Source organism: Podarcis filfolensis (assembly GCF_964270895.1).
Source record: "Podarcis filfolensis genome assembly, chromosome: 17".
Classification (NCBI taxonomy): domain Eukaryota; kingdom Metazoa; phylum Chordata; class Lepidosauria; order Squamata; family Lacertidae; genus Podarcis; species Podarcis filfolensis.
Genome location: NC_139621.1, coordinates 27965957 through 27982363, shown reverse-complemented (window position 1 = coordinate 27982363; position 16407 = coordinate 27965957). Strand labels below are relative to the sequence as shown.

Below are 16407 nucleotides of genomic sequence, written 5' to 3'. Positions count from 1 at the left end.
TGGCCAACGATCAATTAGCCCGCCCCCAACTTTGGAGTGTCCTGGAGGCCCCCACCACAACACGTGCTCTCCATGAAGGAGAACACCTTTCTGGGATCCTGCTCAGTCTTGTGCTACCGTGTCTTTTCTTCTAACAGATAAAGATAACCAGGTGACAGCAAAAATGACACAACTTTTAGCAGGGACAATGAGAATAAGATCTATTATTTGATTAGCTTTCTAATATTGCTCCACTGTTGTTGTTTTCATCTAAAGAAAGCCTATAGGTTCACATGTTTTATCTGTGGCTAAAGGACTACGTATCGGTTCTGTCATTTGTATTGGTTGTAAACCTCTTGAGTGTATTTTGTAGCGGCTAAGGAAGCATTTAGTTTTATCCTCCATGTATTTTATTTTATTTTATTGCTATGGCTAAGACAAATAAAGTTTCTCTCTATCCTCCTCCCATGAATTGACATATTAATAGAGGATGAGGCCATCAATGGCTACTTCCTGTGATGGCCGTGCATTCTCTCCAGTGTTAGAGGAAGTAGGGTGAGGACCACAAGTGAGGAGTGTGATGTTGTACTCAAGCTTTAATTGCAGACTTGGTTGGCCACTGTGAGACTTGTGTGGTGGCCTAGATGGGTCTTTGACCTGATCCACTAGGACTCTTCTTATGCCCTGGTATACTTAGAACTTTTCTCTTCCTACCCACATGAATTTGTCTTCTCATCCAGATGTTCTGATCCATGTAGGGCTTCTCGCTGGATAGAAACAATTGCTCAAGGAAGATATCCAAATCCAAACCTTTCTCTAAAACTAGGGAAACAGGAACCTATTCCGCCAAGTTTTGTAAATTGAACATGTATGTATTTCCCTGCTCTTAATTTGTCCTTGATATTGATCTCCATGCTGTTGCCATTTTTTAAAACACAACACGGAGCTCTTAACATATTGCAAATGCCTTTTCTCTGATTCACAAAGGTTAGATTCCACACAGGCATAGCTTCAAATCCCCCGGGTTGACCTAAGAATGTTCAAAGTTCTTTGCCCTTCATCATTCTATAAGGCAGAATAGGAATAAGAATAATAAGGTGGGAAGGAATTTACACAACACTTACTCCTAGAGGATGGGTCTGAATCGTCACGCGTGCATTTCAGAAGCACATCGGAGCCAAAATATCTGCAGATCATTAAGTAATATGAGTGTTGCTTGGAAGAGAGGAGGTACAACAATATTATGGGTGTATCAATTTAGCCTCCATGGTTCTATTATTGCTTACAAAACTATTCAGGATGTAGTAGACCATATCACAGATTAAGTCATGGAGAGTTGAAGATTCCTGGTTTTATTTTTGTACTAGCAGTATTATTTGGCATTCTCATAGCATGTCCTTTTGAACAATCCAGAATACCTCGTTCAAGTTGCTGAGCAGCACAAATGACTTGGTTAGTTTAGTACAGGAATTTACCCTCTTGCCACAGGAACTTTAAAAAGTGTCTGGACCCATAATGGTGGTGGCTCTGATGAGGGTATTGAACATGGTCTCTTCTCAATCAGCATCTGGAATATGCCATGCTGGTTAGTCCTGTAAGGTAAAGGTAAAGGTAAAGGTAATGGGACCGCTGACCATTAGGTCCAGTCGTGACCGACTCTGGGGTTGCGGCGCTCATCTCGCTTTACTGGCCGAGGGAGCCAGCGTACAGCTTCCGGGTCATGTGTCCAGCATGACTAAGCCGCTTTCTGGCAAACCAGAGCAGCGCACGGAAATGCCGTTTACCTTCCCGCTGGAGCGGTACCTATTTATCTACTTGCACTTTAACGTGCTTTCGAACTGCTAGGTTGGCAGGAGCAGGGACCAAGCAACGGGAGCTCACCCCGTTGCAGGGATTTGAACCGCCAACCTTCTGATCGGCAAGTCCTAGGCTCTGTGGTTTAACCCACAGCACCACCCGCGTCCCTTGTCCTGTAAGGTACAGTTGGACAATATCAATAGTGCAATTCCAGTAAGAATATTAGAGTTTATTTCTACATTTTTGGAGGATACCAGACCCTCCAAGTGTCCCTATTTTCCAGGGACAGTCCCAGATTTACAGAAGCCATTCCAATTTCTGATTTGACCTTGGAATACCCCGCTTTTCCTTAGGATGTTCCTATTTTCAGCGGAGAAATGTTGGAGGGTATGGGGTACACAGCCAATTTCTTTCCAACCCCAAAGCAGAGACTTTGCCCTGCCCTTGACCACAGCAAAGCTCAACACGGCCCAGAGACAGCAACAGCTCTCCGTTGAATGCACATATATATGATGGCAAATCTGGATTCGATCTAGGCCAGAAGTTCGCAGGATTATAATGGCCCAAAGTCACAGAAAAATTAAATAAATAAGTGCAGCAATAGAAGCTATTGCTTGTGTACTTACAACAACTTGCCCAAGACATAGAGGTGATGGTCTAGTGTGCTCATTGTGTCCTGCCATTGTCTCCAATAAAAATATTTTTGCAGGGGTTTGTAGTGCTTCTCATTTTGCCATGGAAAAGCGAAGAGGGGGAAAGGCCTACTGTATAGTGTACATGACAAGTAACACACACTTTTCCTGCATCATGTACTATGCCTGGAGCACTTTCAGAACGACTGTTGCAGCCGTCTCTTCACATAACAGGTTATTTCCTAATGCAGCCCTTTAGGAGAAGAGAGGGAGGAGGTCTGTAGTTGTTCCCAGCTTTCTGTGAGAAGAGAAATTGAGAGTAGACCAGAATCTATTGCAGCTACACTTGGGGAACTGGAGTGAGGAAGCTCCCCTCTTCTGCCACAGTAAGTCACCCTAACTGCCTCGCCTTTTTTCATTATGGAACTATCAATGCTTGATCAGGGCTGGTGTTGAGAGGCAAGTTGTCCCAGAGAAACCAATATTAGATCATGTGTGCATTGCTAACTTTTGCAATGTACCACATGTCTTGCAATTCTGGGCTTTCCCAAATCTTACAAATTATATGGAAGCTCTCTAAGTATTACAAGTCCCCCCCCCCCCAGCAAAAAATGTAATTATATCTCTGTTTGTTGTAGCAACAAACTAGAAGTTGTGTTTCAGTGTACAGTAAAGGCATTGATATTGAAAGGCAGAAGGCAAGAAGTATGTCCAGGTATGTCTTTATTTTAAAAACAATCTTAGAACGTGTGGATTTTTTCAAATGTGCTGTTTTTAAATATACATAGTTGGCTCTCCTCACTCCCACTCCCCTTTTCAGCTAGAATAATATTTATTCCTTGATAGACTATTGGGCCATATTTATTTCCTAACTTCAGTCTGTAGGCAGGGAATTACATGTTAGAATATTTCTCAATATTAACTCTTAACCCGTGCTTCACAACAGTTACCATTTACATTTTGATCCAATTACTTCTCGGATCCAGAGCTGGTTTTTTCCTTTTCTTTAGAAAGTGTCAATATTGGGGCAGCTAGTTGAGAATCCAAAGCAGCTAGACAGGAGCAGATGGAACACCCATTGGTTTTAAGTGATTAGTTGTAGTTATATCTATTGGATAAATCTTTATTTTCCCTTGATGAGGAGCCCTCCCCTCTTTGGTAGATTTTTTTCTTCTTCAATTGGCAGTACATATTCTATCTCTAAAGCAGTTGTTTCCAAACTTTATTAGGAGACCCACCAATGGAATTTTGGCTTGGCAACGCTTTCACCAGATGGCTGTTCATCATCACTCAGAATTTATGCCCACTTTTTTTGATATAGCTGCAGCGGGAAGGGTAAAGAGATTCATAAAATTGGATAAATTAACTTCCTTTTTGTCATGGGGTATTGAAATTTCTGATAAATGCATTTTCTGAGCTCCTTTATGTAACAAGATGGAAATATTAATAACAGACTTAACCAGAATTAGGTTAAGTGCCAGCATTTGCTAGCCAGCCCACATTCTGAACGGGCCAGGAATGATATGGAGAACATATGCCATATATAACTCTAGAGCAGGGTTTCCCATACTTGGATCTCCAGCTGTTTTGGAGCTACAATGCCCATCATCCCTAGCTATCAGGACCAGTGGTCAGGGATGATGGGAACTGTAGTCCAAAAAGCAGCTGCAGACCCAAGTTTGGGAAACCCGGCTCTAGTGAGGTCTGTCAAGAAGCAAAGAATGGCCCAAAGAGTGCCCTTTCCATTCTGCATTGTCTCTCTTGACACTGCAGCCGGGCACCCTGGCCATGGGAGGGCTGGCCATCACCGAAGCTGAGGTCACCACAGCTGCTCCTTTTTTTTTTTTGGCTTTTCAAAAAATTTTATTGGTGCAAATTTGCATGCCACTCAGAATCTGAGCTTCTGGAAAAACCACTTGTTCTTGCTTGTCTTGTATCTCTCCTCAAATTTCACTTTGGCCTCCCGCTGGGCTTTACGTTTCAGGGCAGGGCCCCTAAAGACATCCTTGTTGAGAACGGTCTTGTCAAGGGGAATATCAACGGAGTACCTAGTAGGCATCAAGTGGTTGTAATTGTAGACCTTCGCAGAGGACTTGATCTTGGAACGCTTGGCAATCTTCTTCTTGCCCATGCTTGCTGTCACTTTGTGTGGGTAGTGATCAATACCAGCCATCAAAGCGTGGCTGTAGGGGTGGTCAGAGGTGCCATCATCAATATTCTTAACAATAAAAGCTTTGCGTCCGGAGTAACGCCCAGCGAGGAAAAGGACGACTTTCCCTGGTTTCATAAACTTGCCCATCTTGGAGCTGTGGCAGCAATGGCACCCACAACGCCACAGCTGCTACTTTTGAGAGCCCCACGGTAGCGGTGGCAAGAGGAGAAAGCTGCGGTAGCCACGGTGGCCCTGGTTCGGCTCACACCATAGGGAAGAAAGCACAGCTTCACTCTGCTCCCTACACCAAGAAGCTGGAAAAACTGTACCTAGCTCAGCACTGCGATCCGTTTGGTGCTCGGCCTCTTCCGACCCCTCAGTATTGGGGAGTATGTGTGCTGAGCTCACAGCAAGACAACATCAAGGGCGCTGAAGACACCTCAGCCCTAAGGAGTCGGCGCCTATCTCCCTTGCCACTCCTAACTGGCAATACTTACCTCTCCAAATTCTACTTACCTATGGATGTCAGTAATGGGGTTGCATCAAGGAAAAAGTGTATTCAACATTTCCTGTGGTCAGTGCTTTATTCTGTGTTGCAGGAGGTGGGAGATAAACCTCCATTAAAAACCAGGGGAACGTCAAAGACAGAGTGGAGGAGTGCGAACCCTCAGAAGTATATAGTCACTAACTAGATGACTAAGTAGCTTTTCAAAGATTTCCTCTCCTGCTTTTTGGAAAACCATAAAAAATGTCATTGTGGTTAGGCTGCCTCAGAACCCAATCAAAAAATAAAAGCAATTACTTTCTCATTCAGCCTCTGTGTTGCTCTAGCAGCTGCAGACAAATATATAGTACAGACAGGAGGGATTGTTTCGTGGCTGGGGGGTGGGGGGGTTGACCAGTCACTGTCCAGACGTTCTATATTTGGTTGAGATTTGCTTTCCATCTTGGCTTTCTGACTGTATTGAACAAGCTTCTTGAATGTTCCTGGGGGGGGGGGGGGAGTTGGATTATGCTTCCACTAACAGCCGTAAATGTGGGAAAATATAATAAGGGTTTTTTTTTGTTTTTGTTTAAAAGTAAAGATAATCTTAAAAGACAAGCAATAATGGAGAACGAACCACAAAAGAAACCAGGCCTGTCCAGAACCACAAGGGGCGAGCATGGCAAATTAATATTTGGATAGACTTGGGTAGCTAATTTGTAAATGCTACCCTTAGGGTTTGGAAAAGTTCACTGCAGCTGTATGCTCACTTCAGCCACCAAACACCAATCGTACAGGCAGGTTTCTTTCCCATAATACGAATGAAACAATGGCCTGTTTTAAAATGGAAAACGGGAACAAGGAATAAAGAACCATCAAGATACGTGCCTAAATTTCCTCAGGGATGTCTGGACCCAGACTGGAGGTTTGGCCTTGATAACTGAACTGAATGCCAACAACAAAGAACTCTTTCAGTTTGCAGCCAAACTGTTGTGGTGGCCACATTTATCTTCGTGTGCGGTGGTTATACTACACTTCCCATGATGCCACATGAATGCCTAATCATGGTCTGATTGTAGGAGCCCTTCAATTAGATGCTCGGATATCCAATAAATTAAACAGAACTTGTGGAACATTTTTTTTTAAGAACCTAAGAACAGTCATGAGCATTAAGGCTTGTGAGCACCAGCTGTTTTTCATGAGATGTGCCCCTCAGCATACTTCAAATATCTAGCAAACATCGTGCCCTTAGAGTCCATTCTAAATCCACACTCTGCATCTGTGTAGGTTTTTATGTGACAGTATATTGTAAAAGAGGTGTTAATCTTCTCATCATGCCTCATGGAGTCTACATAGGCATCCTTGATTCATTGATTGGCTTAATGGATTAACCGTTTCCTATGTAGCATCTCAAATGTCCCTCACCCCAGCCATTTACCTACCACTCTTGTCATCTTTAAGGGACGCGGGTGGCGCTGTGGTCTAAACCACTGAGCCTAGAACTTCCTACCCTCCCTCGGCCTCCCTGATGTGGTCCAAAGGAAAGCAAAGCAATGTTTGGGACCAGCTTGGTTGAAGGAGTTGCCGTAAGGAGGTGTACATAATGCCGTCGAACCGTCTTAGGGCCTCCACTTTGGATTTCTGTAGGGTTTACTCCTTAGCCTTTTCTTCTTCCGAAGACATCTAGCAAGGCAGCGGGAACGGACTTTTACTCGGGTTTTACTTCCAAAGCCCAAGTGAATATAGCAACAAGGCAGCTGAGGTCTAGGTTCCTTCTCCTAGAGGGGCCACTTTTCCAGGTTGTCAAGCCCCATCTGCCCCTCACATCCCTCTACAGCACATGCAGGAACCACCTCTTTCTTGACCATTGGACCCACTGTTGGTCTTGTCCACTCAATCCACGGCAGGGGTGGCCTACTCCCAAGAGACTGCGATCTACTCACAAAATTAAAAACTGGCAGTGATCTACCCCTGTTTCTTGGGGGTTTCAGGTCAAAGTAGTTGAGCTTTTTTGAGGGAGGAGGGTAGCCATGTTTTTTTTTTTTGGGGGGGGTTGGGGAGGAAGAGGAACAGCTACTCACCAGCAGAAGCAAACAGCCTCACTGAGTAAACTCCATCTTTCGTTCTGCAGATCATGTAACAATGGAGGCCAAAACCTCCAGGGGATCTACCAGTAGATCGCGATCGACCTGTTGGACATCCCTGCACTAGGGCATGCCTACACATGCAGGAGAAGTCCTTAACTCATTGAGGTTTTGAGACTTATTGGCTACCCTCACGTGGTTTAGCTGGTCGATCAAAGTTGTTTCCTGGGGTGTGGCCACTGTCACATGCTGACAGCTGCTAGGAGCCACAGGTGGCAGCTGAGTGCAGGGTGCGGACCAAAGGTGGACAAACTACCCAGATGCAATTCAATTCAACTACAATTCAACTACAATTCAACTGCAATTCAACTGCAATTCAACTACAATTTCTGAGCTTTCAACGGAGGGTGGTAGGTGTGTGGAGTCCTTTAAGGGTAGAATCTGAACTAAAATGTTAAACAAAATATTATCTGGTTGGCGCAGAGAAAGCAGGGGCCTGAGCAGTTTTCCACTTTCCCATAAAAACCCACTCTTTAGCTTTAAATCGGAGCAAATGGGAACCTGGAGAAAACCCGAATTGCCATTTGCTCTGATTGAGCACTAAAGGGCAGTTTTCCCTGGGGAAAAGCAGTGGGACAAGAGAAAGGGTGCATAAACCCTGAGTCCCATTGAACTTTTAAACAGATATGCATATCATTATGGTGTTAACATCCCTTTATGGGAGGTAGCCAGCTTTAAAAGAATAATAATAATAAAAAGCCCAAGAACTTCAGGAGCTCCGTACTAAAGGATCTTGGCGTAACTCCAGTCTTTCTTACAGCCCCAGGGTAGGACCTATATAAAATGAGAACGATGTATACAAGTTTCTGGTATATAGTGAAACTGCCAAAGTTTGGCACCTGGCCAGTTTCAGATAAAAGAAAAGGGGGTAAGAAAATTCTTTGAAGTTACACTTTCGTAAGATATGTTATTTTTATTTTTTAAATAGGAGCAAACTAGTCTTGTCTGGTAAATTGTGTGTGTGTTTGTGTTCAGAAGTGGAGAAAACAGCTATGGAAAATTCACAAGGAATCCTTGAATTTAAGCATGAAACTCGTGTGCCAGATTTAGATGGATGAGCCATTAGCTCCCCCTCAGCCTAATCAACTTCGTTAGGTTGTTTTGGGGGATAAAATGGAACGGCTGCATGTGTGCTGCCCTGAGAACATTGAAGCAAGGGGAAGGATCATTGGCAAAACACGGATATTTGCCATTGGTTTGAAATGTTATTAGGTTCAGAGCTTGAGCTTTCTTCAGAATGACCACAGAAGAGGGAAAAGGTCAAATTCTCTTCTTCACTTGCTGCAATCCCAATCAGCCCCTACTCTGGTGGAAAGTATTAGCATAAAAAGTACATTAAATGAAAAGACACATTTCATGTTATGTCTAGTTTGGGCCACAGTCTACTGTGGTGCTTGAATGCCCCAAACTGTTAATGGGTATAGCTCAGAGCTTCACTGCAGACCCTCCAAGTGTCCCTACTTTCCAGGCACGGTCCCAGATATACAGAAGCCGTTCTGCTTTCTGATTTAATCCCGGAATGCCCTGCTTTTCCTTAGGCTGTCCCTATTTTCATTGGGGAAATTTTGGAGGGTATGGTAGGGTCCTTATTTTTATTGCAGAAATCTTGGAGTGTATGGAGTTACGTGAACCACAAGACAAGGAGATAAGTAACTATACAAGATTTAGAAGACATATGAAAGCAGCCCAATATAGATAATGTTTTTTTTAATGTTTAATGTTTTATTATGTTGTTATATATGTTGGAAGCCACCCAGAGTGGCTGGGGCAACCCAGTAAGATGGACAGAGTAATAGTAGTAGTAGTAGTAGTAGTAGTAGTAGTAGTAGTAATAATAATAATAATAATAATAATAATAATAATAATAATAGATATCTCTATTTCCATCGGAGAAATGTTGGAGAGTATACCATTGAGTTACAAGTTAATCAGTCAATATGTTGATATGAACAATGTTCTGATAATATGGCTGAAATAATATTGGATGGCTTAGGATCTGTGTGTACAATCTGAAATGAATCAATGAAATGGTTTGCTGGGTATAAGTGAAAGTGAAATAAGCTTGTGGCAAGTGAGCAGAAACTTGTCATCTTCTTCGTTATAGAAGGTAAGGGGCACTCTCATGCGGGTTTGCAGCTCTCATCATAGATTGCTCAGTTCTCACAGGTATTTGTCTAAGCAAGATGGCTTCTGATTAGATTAATAGATTCCGCACCAGGCTCATACAGTGGTACCTCGGGTTAAGTACTTAATTTGTTCCGGAGGTCCGTTCTTAACCTGAAACTGTTCTTAACCTGAAGCACCACTTTAGCTAATGGGGCCTCCTGCTGCCACCACGCTGCCGGAGCACGATTTCTGTTCTCATCCTGAAGCAAAGTTCTTAACCTGAGGTATTATTTCTGGGTTAGCAGAATCTGTAACCTGAAGCGTATGTAACATTAAGTGTATGTAACCTGAGGTACCACTGTATTTGACACAAGCACATTTAACATCAGAATAGCAATAATAGCTTGTTTCATGTTTAGTGGTGTTTTGAAGATACCTTAACAAGGCATAAATCGTGGAGCTGAGAGAGCATATCCCTGGATTTTCTTCTTTCGCAGCTGGTGGATAGAACCAGTTGTCTAGTTTCCTTCTCTGCACTTGCTTTTCTGGGCCGGGTTCCCATTCACAATATCTGTATCTCTCGACTCAATGGCAAACCTGCATTTTGTTATGCCTGTTGACCATCTGCCTTTTTGGCTTTCTCCAAAAATTTTTTCCTAAGAGCTGTTTCTTGTTTTGCTCTTATCTGTTCTTTGTATTCCATTCTTTCTCCATGAAGCATGCTGTGTTTTCTACTCATTATCCCCAACACACTCGGCTTGTCTCTTTGAGTTAGATGGACTGATGAAACATGACTGCTACCTTGGGTGGGGCTTCTGCCTTTCATTATCACCCCTCTCCTCTTGTGGGGATTTTTTTTTATTTGCTGCGATGTTGAATATGAGGCTTTCTTTAGGTATATGTACAAAATATATGTTGAATGATTACTTTCAGTTGAACACATAGAGAGAATGTGTAAAGAAAAAAAAAACACGCAGACGTGCATTATTGGGGTTGAACATGGATTTTTAGCTATTTGCCACCATCTTCCCCCAGTACTGAGGAATGAGAAGATGTGATGGCCTGGGAATCTGATTCAGAGGCTGAACCTGAGGAATCCCAGCCTGCACAGGAGTCCCTGCCTCCAGGGCCAGCTGAGCCGGGACTGGGGCTTGAATCTGAAGGGCCCCCACCTGTGCTGGATCCTCAGGAGCAGACACCAGCTGAATCTGCTCTGGCTCTGGAGGTGATGGAGGACCCATTGCCTGCAGGTGCTCCTCTCCCAGCCCTGTCAGGGGAAGGTGAGGTTGCCTCTGGGTCCAGTAACCCTCCAGCCTCTCCTGAGCTGCAGAGGCTCAGGGCAGAGAGGCGGAGGGAACTAAGTTCTCGCAGGAGGAGTGCTCACCTCTAGGCCAGGGGAGGCGAGTCACCTGTGGGCCGGGGCCGCCCCAGGCCTCAGAGGAGATAAAGTCAGCCCAGTCCCAGGTTGTGGGAGCAACATCGTTGGAAACCTGTTCCTGCCAGCACCCAGACCTGCTCTTCTGGGGTTCCTGACCATGCCCGGCTCCTTGCCTTGGACCCCGCTTCACATTTGACGGACAGCCTCCAGACTCTTGATCCAGGACCAGACTCAGACCACGCCGCATGGTAACCCCCCCCCCCCGGGACCAGCACAGAAGACTAATGGTCAGGCCCTCATCTGCAGAAGAAATTCCTTACACCATAGACGAGGAACCTGTGTTTCTTCAGTTGTTGGCTTACAACTCTTATCATCTCTGAGCTTTGGGTATGTTGGCTGGGACTGATGGGAGTTACAAGTTCCCCGTAGGGATGAGGGTGACGCTGTGGTCTAAACCACTGAGCCTCTTGGGCCTGCCGATTAGAAGGTTGGTGGTTCGAATCCCCACAATGGGGTGAGCTCCCGTTGCTCTGTCCTACCTCCTGCCAACTTGCAGTTCGAAAGCATGCCAATGCAAGTAGATAAATAGGTACTGCTGCGGCAGGAAGGTAAACGACGTTTCTGTGCGCTCTGGCACTTGTCATGGTCCTCTGTGCACCAGAAGTGGTTTAGTCATGCTGGCCACATGACCCAGAAAGCTGTCTGTGGACAAATGCTGGCTCCCTCGGCCTGAAAGCAAGATGAGCGCTGCAACCCCATAGTCGCCTTTGACTGGACTTAACCATCCAGGGGTCCTTTACCTTTAGCTTACAAGTTCCCCATCCCGTATTTACTTTCAGCTGACCAAGGATCCTCTTTGTGTGTTGGCAAAGAAGGCATGTACACCTCACCTGCCATGTAAGGCATGTATCACCAACATGCTGTCCTCCAGAAGTTGTGGACTACAATTTGCATCAGCTCAAGCCAGCATGGTAATTCAAAACACTGGGAGGACACAACTTTGGCTACCTGTCAGGCTTTGGGGAATTTGATCCCTCCCCCGGAGGCAGTAAACAAGCAAATCTTGCCAGATAGTTTCTTTAATAATCACATCGAGAGACAAAGGAATGCGCATCTCTCTAAAAAATAGTGTTGCTCCCAGTAAAGGTTTACCCCCTCAGTCCCCATTAATCTACATCACTCCTATGTAGGGTAATCTGAGCTTGTTGCCTCTGCGCTTTCTTTTCTATCACTCTCAGAGCAAGTCTAGTCTTAGGCGAAGGGGGTGGGGTCAGTAATGCTTTCCAAGGACACTGAATCTGCCAGCTGTCTCTCTCCTGGTGTTTCCTCTTCTAGCTGTTCCTCTCCCACTGTTTCCCAGCTTTCCCCCTCTGGACTATGTCCCTCTGCAAACCACTGTTCTAAATCAATACTGTCCTCCTTCCTTTGGGAAGATTTAGGGGGGAAAAGGGGGGCTCCCACCATTCCTCCTCAGTCCAGTCCCTGACACTACCCCAATATAATATAATACTTCTTACATTGGCCCATTCCTTGATACATATTTTTTCTTTTTTCTTTAATGAAAAAGTGGTGTATAAATCATACCCTCCAACATTTCTTTGATGAAAATAGAGGTGTGCTATTCAAGCACAACAATTTTATTATTTTTATCCCGCTCATCTGATTGGGTTGCCCCAGAAACTCTGGGTGGCTTCCAACACAGATAAAACGTAAGAAAATATGAAACATTAAAAACTTCCCTATGTTTGAAAAAGCCTTCAGATGTCTACTAAAGGTTGTATAAGTTCCTTATCTCCTTGGCTCAGGGGTGCCTAACTCCACACCCTCCAACTTCATCTCCGATGAAAATAGGGGTGTTTTTAGGAAAAGATGAATATTCCAGGATCAAATCAGAAACTGGGACAGCTTCTGTAAATCCGGGACCGTTCCTGGAAAATAGGGACACTTTGAGGGTCTGATAAATCCTGTTAATAATTAATATTATATATAGATAATGTAGGTTTCTACAGGTTTTGTTTATATTATTTTCCCATTCTTTACAAAGACAGAAAATAAGAAATAATCACATTTACTGTTCATTAATATGTACTCTTTGTAGGTGTGCACATAGTCTGCCCTGTTGTTACCCACTTACACCTCTAGATTTTAAATATACCTCGGTTTTTGAACATAATCCATTCCAGAAGACCGTTTGAGTTCTGAAACGTTTGAAAATAAAACTGAACAGCCAACAGCTAGGCTTCAGGATCTTGCGCTCAATGGAAGCTGTGTAGCAGGTTCGACTTCTGAGGGGTGTTCGAAAACTGAAGCATTTACTTTCGGGTTTACGGTGTTGGAAAACTGAAATGTTCATCAATGGAGATGTTCGAAAACCGAGGTACCACTGTATACCCCATAAATGTTCTGGAGGGATGCAGAATTCCTATAACTGACTTTAATGATCACGCTTTGCCATTTGAGATGAAGGTATTAAATCTCAAGTAAGTTTCAAATCTCAAATAAGGGTGAGTGGCAAGACTTATGTTGCAGACACATTGTCTTCAATGGGACAACAGTAAAGAGTAATTTCAGAGGGCCAATTATAATATTCATTTGTGATGTGTTAGTATTGCTGGGGCTGTATCACTTTTCTTGAGGTGCTTTCTTCCCCCTTTTTTGTGAAAAATAGAAATCTTAACATGCCAGAGAGAATTACAATCATTTGCCAAAGTTATCAACAATAACATACAGTTAGATGCCAAGCCTGCTACATTTTCTTAAAAAATGCCAAATATTAATTCTGAAGTTTAAATTTAGATTTCTGTTTTAAAAACTTCTCCTCTGTTTTCGCTGGGGATTTCCCTGACCTATATTAAGGACCACACCAGTGTGTGCAAACAGAAAAATCCCTGGAAACTCTTTGACTTTAAGCAAACACAATTCAGTCAGGAAGCATGCAGCGTTGGTTATTCAGAAATTCTCTGGTTTGGTTCTCTAGTTCCTCCCCTTTAAAGAACTGCAGTTCCCCAGGATTCTTCCTGGGAGGAAAGAACTTCTTCCAACTAGCCACTTTAGTGGAGATTTTTATCCCTATCTTTATATTCATTGAAGGAGAAATTGCAATTATGTGTGCTTTCTTTGCTTATTTCCCACCCCCCACCCCCAGGATGTTCCATGGGAAGCTATTCATAAATGAAATAGATAGATAAATAGAAATAGATAGATAGACAGACAGATAGACAGATAAACAGACAGACAGACAGATGATAGATAGAATACAGAGGAATGGCAAGAAAAAACTCTTGCTTCTTATTTTTGTGGGTCCCCTTGCTTGTATGCCTCTGAAAATCTACCTCAGTGAACCTTTTTTAAAATATGCATCTTTTCCTCCTTCCTTAGAGCTCTCTGACCTCTCCTAATGAATCCCGTTGTTTCCGAGACTGAAGGAGACCTTATGTTCTGAATTCGCTAGCTGCAGCTGAACTTGAGACAGAGCTCCACTGAGGTCCCCCCCCAACCCAGCTTGCACATTTTCTGCTCATGCTGTGTCAAGCCTGATTATCATCATAATCTCTGCTCTGTCACACTCTATAAATATAAGTCCCAATAAACTAAACAGCATTAATATTGCTGTTCTATTTTTGTCGCAAGGGGAAGCACAAGGAAGGGTTTCATTAAGGGCCTTCGCACAACACGTTTCACCTAACAAACTAGATCGCAACCAGATTTGGAGGGGAATTGCACTCCTAGGCTCATAACGTGGAACCACTTATGGAGGAAGGCAGGGGATCCCCCAAATTTGGGGCCCAGCACCGCATTGGGAAATCAAAGAAACTGTCATGGGCGCTTTTAAAACAGACTTGGCCCAGACAGCCCTTCAAACAGAGGATAGCTTCAAACAGAGGACTGTCCTCAGTAAATAGAACTCATGACCACTCTATAGCTGAATTCAGCCTGCTAGCAAAGTACGGTGGCCCACCCGGGACTCAGTGAATGTCCTGATTTGGTTTCCTGCCTCTGCCTACAAAAGCAGGGCAATGACAATATACGTCTCAGTGGGCTGCTTTCAGCTTGGCAGGGCACAACTAATGCAAGCCCTTTTCTGAAGGTATTCAGGCTTCCTGAAAAAAAATGAGCCTATTGTCTCTGAATTTGCATTTGAGCCTCCAAGGCATCTTTTGAAAATGTCAGAGCCTAAAACAGTTTACTTCACGGGTTTGAGGAGCTCTTAATGCACAATCAGCCCTACATTAGATAACGTATTACCTAACACCGACAGTTCAGGGATGGGAACCGTTTGAGAAAAACCTGTTAACTTTGCCCCAGGGTTGAGATGCTATTCTTATGCTCTTTGGGTTTTTTGTGGGGGTTTTTTTTGGACACCAAGACATGTAGTTCGTGGAAAACTTTATCCATCATCTGAAAGAGGCAGCTCTGCTTGAATGTCGGTTCGTGCTTTGTCTCAGTTAATGCACGTATATGACTGAGAACTGTACCTCTGCCAGACTTAAGAAACAACAGATCGCAGGTGTGTCAAAGGTGCTGAGTGAACACGCACCTGCAAGTGTTGGAAGTGGCAGCAAGTATCTAGTACTTTTGTGTAACCAACCACCATTTAGCGGCAGCAGAGTGGGAACTGGATCTCATACCTGTGTTTTAAATCATCATTTCTAATTCCTAAGTTGTGTCTCTATATCTGAGTGGCTGTCATTGGAAGCAATCAAACTACACTGTTACTGGATGTGCATATTCTTCCCTATACTACAATGATGGCTTGCAAATGTGAATGGGGAATCAGTGGTCCAATAGCCCATTAGACTTTTCAAGTCACCTCTAACTTCATCCTTTCCAGTGGAGTTTGTCCCTACATTCAGATACAAGTCTTTAAAGCCACAAACCGGGCAGAGATTTAGAACCCTGAAGAGCTGATCTAAGTCTCTTCCTCATATTTACTTCTCATTGTTCCTAATGGGAAGGGAAATGGTGTTGTAAAAAACAAAAGTAAACAGAAAGCTACAAAATGGACAGAATATTGTTAGACTGCTCCTCTGCCCTGCCATTGGATCAGATGGATCAATCTAAGATACAGACCCTCCAAGTGTCCCTGTTTTCCAGGGACAGTCCCAGATTTACAGAAGCTACCCTGGTTTCTGATTTGATCCTGGAATGTCCCGTTTTTCCTTAGGGCTTCCCTATTTTCACTGAAAATTGTTTTTGGAGGGTGTGGAGTTATGTGACCCCCAAGCCAATGAGATAAGGAACTATACAACCTTTAGAAGACATCTCAAGGCAGTTCCTTTTCAAATTTCATTATGTTTTTATATATGTTGGAAGCCACCCAGAGTGTCTGGGGCAACCCAGATGGGTGGGGTTTTGTGCTGGGCCCGGGGGTAACCCGTGAAACGCGGTCCAGGACCGGTCCAGAATCTGAAGGTTCTGCTGGGAGTCAGTCTGACAGGGCCAAGGCAGGAAACCAGGCAAGGAGAGGTACAGGATCTCAGGCAGGATCTGGCATACAGCAATATTGCTCCCGCAACCTGGGGCAGGGCCCAACAGCCTTTTATCTTTGTTGGGGTAGCGGCCGGTCCTGATCCCCCGGTGACTCACCTCCCTGTTTCACCCGAAGGTGAGAACTCCTCCTGCAAGTACTCAGGTCTCTCCTTCTCTCAGACTTTAGTCTCTGCAGCTCGGGAGACGTCAGTGGGTTACTAGATCCAGGGGCCGCCTCAGCCTCCTCTGACAAAACTGGTAGTGGA

At 44.1% G+C, this 16407-nt stretch overlaps 1 protein-coding gene and 1 long non-coding RNA gene across 2 annotated transcripts in view; both read right to left on the bottom strand.

Annotated features, from left to right (window-relative positions):
- Positions 1 to 16407, bottom strand: part of LOC310753080 — a 292662-nt gene that overhangs the window by 191670 nt on the left and 84585 nt on the right. The window lies entirely within an intron of this gene.
- On the bottom strand, positions 4277 to 4759 carry LOC310752376 (large ribosomal subunit protein eL27-like). Its single transcript, XM_083592481.1, has one exon. It carries the CDS (start codon positions 4705 to 4707, stop codon positions 4297 to 4299), a length of 411 nt encoding a protein of 136 aa, XP_083448607.1. The 5' UTR covers positions 4708 to 4759; the 3' UTR covers positions 4277 to 4296.

Coding starts and splice junctions, on each gene's coding strand:
- LOC310752376 (XM_083592481.1), bottom strand. CDS start 4,707: ATGGGCAAGTTTATGAAACCAGGGAAAGTCGTCCTTTTCCTCGCTGGG.